At 46.9% G+C, this 6088-nt stretch overlaps 1 protein-coding gene across 1 annotated transcript; it reads left to right on the forward strand.

Moving 5' to 3' along the window:
- The first annotated feature begins 219 nt into the window (after positions 1-219).
- LOC119269847 (AP2-like ethylene-responsive transcription factor BBM1) lies at positions 220-5033 on the forward strand. The gene is made up of 9 exons (XM_037551770.1): positions 220-508; positions 598-1285; positions 1702-1784; positions 1916-1924; positions 2049-2137; positions 2356-2429; positions 2532-2582; positions 2707-2783; positions 3774-5033. Exons 1-9 carry the CDS (start codon positions 394-396, stop codon positions 4694-4696), a joined length of 2109 nt encoding a protein of 702 aa, XP_037407667.1. The 5' UTR covers positions 220-393; the 3' UTR covers positions 4697-5033.
- The last annotated feature ends 1055 nt before the right edge of the window (positions 5034-6088 follow it).

The raw sequence follows: 6088 nt of genomic DNA on the forward strand, positions 1-6088 counted from the left end.
TAATTAATCAAGGAGTAGCCTCTCTGTAGAATTAATATCATACATGCATTCCCCGCAAAAAAAAATCATACGTGCATAACCATCCACAGTAGTCTCACACTCTGACATAGGAGTGTTAATGGCGTTAAGGATTAGTACTATAATCATTTGTATAAATATCTGCCCCAGTACTAGTACTTACTACTTGTACTACTAGTAGCACAGTTGCTCAAGTCTCCAAACTCCAAAGCTCTCTTGGGTCTTGGCCTCTCCAGCTTCTCCTAACCTTGGGCTCCCAGCAACAATGGCTTCTTGATCTGCTGCTCTCCCTTTCCCGGCCTATCCAACAGCAAGCTTAAGTAGAGACCAGTTAATCACTTCCACGTACTGTGTTGCTTTTAGGTAGCTTCGACCATGGCCACCGTGAACAACTGGTTGGGCTTCTCCCTCTCCCCGCAGGAGCTCCCTCCCTCCGCCGCCGCCTCAGGTGACGTCTCCGGCGCCGACGTCTGCTACAACATCCCACAAGGTAGATACATACACATCGTAGTATTCTTCTGATTGGTTTAAGTGCATCAAGCAGTTGTATGACAATCTTGTGATTGGTTTGTTTCGCAGATTGGAACATGAGGGGATCAGAGCTATCTGCCCTGGTGGCGGAGCCTAAGCTGGAGGACTTCCTCGGCGGCATATCCTACTCCGACCACCACCACCACCACAAGCAGGCCGGCGGCAACAACATGGTCGTCCCTGCAGGTAGCGGCAGCGGCGGCGCCGCATGCTACACGACCTCGGGCGGCAGTAGCGTGGGCTACCTGTACCACCCCAGCTCGGCCTCCCTCCAGTTTGCCGACTCCGTCATGGTGGCTTCCTCCGGCGGTGGCGTCCTCCACGACGGCGCTGGCATCATGGCGAACACCACAGCCAACGGTGACCTTAATAATGGCAGCAGCGGGGGTGGCATCGGGCTGTCCATGATCAAGAGCTGGCTGCGGAGCCAGCCATCCCCGGCACAACCACCGGAGCAGCAGAGGGCGGATGCGGCGGCACAGGGTCTCTCGCTGTCCATGAACATGGCGGCGTGCATGCCGCCGCTCGTTGGCGGGGAGCGTGGTGTGCCGGAGTTGGCGATTGTCCGGAAGGATGACACGGCCGGTGGCAGCAGCGCTGGTTCTGGCGCCGTGGTGTCGGCCGGTGGTGCGGATAGCACTGGCGGAAGCAGTGGCGTGGTGGTGGAGACGCCGGCGTCCAGGAAGACGGCTGACACGTTTGGGCAGCGGACCTCGATTTACCGTGGTGTGACCAGGTATGTAGTATACGTACTATAGTGCAGTGCAACCATACATGAAAGTATTTGAACATAATATATATGAAAAGTGGAAGATTTGATTGTTTTTTGTGTCATTATACTGGGCATCCAGGTAATGTATACAGTTTCGGCCATTTTTGTTTTCTAGCTAATAATCAACTCAAACACTGATATTGCTAAGCATGGATCTAGCTAATGTGGTCTCTTTCCTTTTTTTGTTTTTACGATATATGATGCTAGTATCGTTTTCATATTTTTCTCTTCTTGACTTCTTTGCATCAAATGAGTGCCATTTGCTTTTGAGGATAAATTAATAATGTAGATGCATGGGAAATGTGGAATGCCGTTATGTGGGCATGATTATGATAGGCTTACAAAGTGTGATTTTTTGTTTTTATTATTGGCTTTAATAGGCATAGATGGACTGGGAGATATGAGGCTCACTTATGGGACAACAGTTGCAGAAGAGAAGGGCAAACACGCAAGGGTCGTCAAGGTACTGATGTGCCATCTTTTTACATATATGCTTACATATATATGATGAACCCCCTCCAATGTTGCTAATTAAAATTACTCTTTGATTGTTTATCCAACTTTGTTTGAACTCGGCCTTTCGACTCCATACAGTCTATCTAGGTAAGCAAGATCCATATTGAAGTAATTACATTTGTTTTTATCATATTTTGTAGATGCATTCATTGCTATCAGTTCTTTAAGCTACTTTTTTTCTATGCCTTCTAATCTTTAAATGCATACACAGGTGGCTATGACAAAGAGGAGAAAGCTGCAAGAGCTTATGATTTGGCTGCTCTCAAATATTGGGGTGCGACGACGACGACAAATTTCCCAGTAAGCATCACACTCATCTTTTTGTCATTGTTTTGGAAGAAGCCATATTGTCATTTATCACCATTTGATCATTTAACCGTCAAAAAAACCATTTGATCATTCGTTGATCAATGTAATGGTGAACCACATAGCTGCATATATATCTCTAATTATTCTATTTTGGGAAGCCTAGCTTACGGAAGTTAAAGACATGCATCTGTTTCTCTTTCTTTTTCTAGGTAAACAACTACGAAAAAGAGCTAGAGGAGATGAAGCACATGACAAGGCAGGAGTTTGTGGCGTCTTTGCGAAGGTTGGTCTCTTATCTTTTATATATGGTGAATGTAGGTACATCGCTAGCAAATCAATCTTCAAATCAACTAATGCTAATGTTGTTTAATGTGTATATGTGCAGGAAGAGCAGTGGTTTCTCCAGAGGCGCATCCATTTATCGTGGAGTAACTAGGTATGTGTTTCCTTTTCTTGGTTGTTTGCATCGTATCGTGTAGAGGTCGAGAGGACAATACTTACATTAGCTACATAAAAATTTGATTATTGCTGCTGATCCATTTGAATTTTGTATAATAAAGGCACCACCAACATGGGAGATGGCAAGCGAGGATAGGGAGAGTTGCAGGGAACAAGGATCTCTACTTAGGCACCTTCAGTAAGTATTTATACTCAACATCTGTCCACGTCCAGTACAAAATATATACATTTCGTTAAACTGAAATTACCACCTCAACATCAGAGACATGAGAGCATATGCCTTTGCATTGTGTTTGTCAAAAAAAAACAGCTAGATACATTTTGTGCTGACATTTGTTATAAACCTCTAGTGCAAACTAGTTATGATCTTTATACAGATGGTACTCGTTGATTTTCCGAATTCTGATTCCAAAATATATATACTTTTTTTGAGGAAAAAAAGATACATTTGGTTACACTCAAATTACCACCTTGACTATCAGAGCCATTAGAGTGTATGCGTTTGTACTGTGTTTCTTAAAAAAAACAGCTAGATTCATTTTCTGCTCGCATTTATTGATAATCCTCCTCCAGTGCAGACTAGTTATGATCTCTATACATATGGTACTCGTTGATTTTCCGAAATTTAAAAGATAAACATTTGGTTGCCATGAAATTACAACCTCGGCTTTCAGAGACATTAGAGCGTATGCGTTTGTACTGTGTGTTTCTCAAAAAAACAAATACAGTTAGATGCATTTTATGCTGACATTTATATCCTCCAGTGCAAACTAGTTATGAGCTCTATACGGACGGTACTCGTTCATTTTCCAAATTCCAACTGATGTGTCCATAAAATGCCAATGAATGGATCGACAAAATGGTAGATTTCCCGTTGAAAATGGACTTGCAAGTCATGTCAAGTTGCATCGAGCATATTACTATTATACTTTGTGCATGAGTGCATGCTTTATTAAGCGTAGCTTCCATGTTTAGTGCTGCCGCTGTCTCCCCCTGCCGGTGCATCTAGTCAAAATATTCGAGCTGCGTCTGCATGCATGCATGCATTTGCAGTAAACTAATGATCAACTAAAATAATTAAGCTAGCCTGTCACACCTTGCATGCATGCATGGCGTCGAGTGGTAGATTGCGTTGGCACCTAACTATGGTCGTCCATGTGTAATGTAGGCACGCAGGAGGAGGCTGCGGAGGCGTACGACATCGCGGCGATCAAGTTCCGGGGACTCAATGCTGTCACAAACTTCGACATGACGCGCTACGATGTCAAGAGCATCCTCGACAGCACCGCGCTCCCCATCGGTAGCGCTGCCAAGCGCCTCAAGGACGCCGAGGCGGCTACGGCGTCGTCCCTCGCGCTGCAGCAGCAGCAGCACGCAGGCGTGGTGAGCGGCTATGACATGGGCGCCCTGGCCGCCTACGGTGCCGCATACCACCACCATCACCCCTCTGTCGCCGGCGCTGTTGCGTGGCCGACCATCGCGTTCCAGGCGCCGCCTCATCAGGTTTCCAGCGGCGGTGGTGGACACATGTACCACCCCTACGCCCATGCGCAGCCGCTGCGCGGGTGGTGTAAGCAGGAGCCGGACCACGCGGTGATCGCGGCTGCGCACAGCCTGCAGGAGCTCCACCACCTCAACCTCGGCGCCGGTGGCGGCGCACATGACTTCTTCTCGCAGCATGCCCAGGTGATGCAGCAGCAGCACGGTGGCCTCGGCAGCATCGACAACGCGGCCGGCGCCTCGCTCGAGCACAGCACCGGCTCCAACTCCGTCGTGTACAACAACGGCGGCGTCGAGAGCTACATGCTTCCCATGAGCACCACCACCACCGCGACGGCGAGCCACGCCCGCGAGCAGGTGGCAGCGCATGCCCACGCACGCGCGGTGGCGGCACAGGCATACAGCGGCGGCAACATGAGCAGGGATCACGACGACGGGAAGATCGCCTACGAGAACTACCTCGTGAGCACCGCAGAAGCCTACGGCGGGGGGAGGATGGCTGCCTGGGCACAGGCCTCAGCTCCACCGGCGACAAGCAGCAGCGACATGACCGGCGCGCAGCTCTTCAGCGTCTGGAACGACTCTAATTAGGTCAGCTAGAGAGAGAAACACTAACATCACATAGCACTTAGGGTTCATGCATGATATGGCCATTAAGGTGTTACTGTCGTGTTCAATTATTGTTACTCGGTAGCTAGTTGGGACGGTGTTCTTCTGGAGGAAGGTAATGGCCTGTGAGAGGGCTATGCATTGCAGTGCATTGTTCTTGGATCTGCTGAGCTGTTATCATTTTGGGGTTAAGTTCAGAAGAACATATATGGGGCATATTGACTAGGGAATTAGATGGTTTAGAAATCAATGGAGGTAAAACTAGCCTGCTTGTAAATTTTGAATTGCTAGGGTGGATGGCACTGCATGATGGCGATCAATGAGCAAACGATTTTTTTTAACAAAATTCTCTAACTTTATTTCTGTTTCCTTTAGTGTTTTATGTGGTTCCAACAATGTGGTGAGAAAAGTATTATTTGGCCAAAAGAATTTTAGTAGCGAACCGAACATGTCATGGACACAATCCATGGGGCTGGGCTGGGCTGGTTGGGCTGAGTCGTTTAATACTGAAGTCACCAAATGGTAAATAGCTCTCGGTCTCTGAACTGGATGCCACCAAATGGCAAATGCCATCCATTTGAGGCAAACAAGAACATACATATATCCAGCTCAAAAAAAGAACATACAAATATCAATCCATTCTTATTCTCTTACTAATCAAATATAAGTCTCCAACTCTAAAACATCAGTCTCGCAGATGATTGCAAGAGAACAAACTAGAAGGAAAAACAAGATCAAAGCATGTTAGTTAAACCTGCTCAATTCATTCATGGAGCAGAGGAGACAAGACATGGATGCAAAAGCTTTCCTTTGACCAAGGGCGCACATACACCTTTTGCTTTGTTTGCCCTGGGTTTGGTTTGGTGAGCTGCTACATTGTGGTCAGCGGCCTAGTATATTTGAGCAGTTGAAGCTACACATGCCACTCACTCTCCTCGGCTCACCTGACAAAGATAATGTGGCAGTTCATTTAACCTTTTTCTCCGACTTCTTGTCAGATTCTACCACCAGCTGCCAAAAAAAATGGTGAATCCATTTTTCCTGTACTATTTTATTATTTTTAAACAAGGGTGAATCTGCAGCTAAGAATAAATATTGACAGACGGAGTCTAAAAAATGGTTGAGGTAGCCATCAACGGGCTGGAAATGTTACCTTGCATCAGCATCAGGTCACCCCTATGAGGAACAACCAAAGATGCCGCACTGTAGATGTTTACCAGAATGGATTCGGTTTAACTGCACCACTGTGAACGCTCCATGGAGTGGAAACTTAGGTGCCCGGCGCAATTGACATCAAACCAAACCTTGTTACCGCCGCGGTCTTGACATCGAAGTCGATGATGACGGCCAGGCCTATTTCATTTGATACCGTAG

The sequence above is a fragment of the Triticum dicoccoides genome, chromosome 3A (genome assembly GCF_002162155.2).
Source record: "Triticum dicoccoides isolate Atlit2015 ecotype Zavitan chromosome 3A, WEW_v2.0, whole genome shotgun sequence".
Taxonomy (NCBI): Eukaryota; Viridiplantae; Streptophyta; class Magnoliopsida; order Poales; family Poaceae; genus Triticum; species Triticum dicoccoides.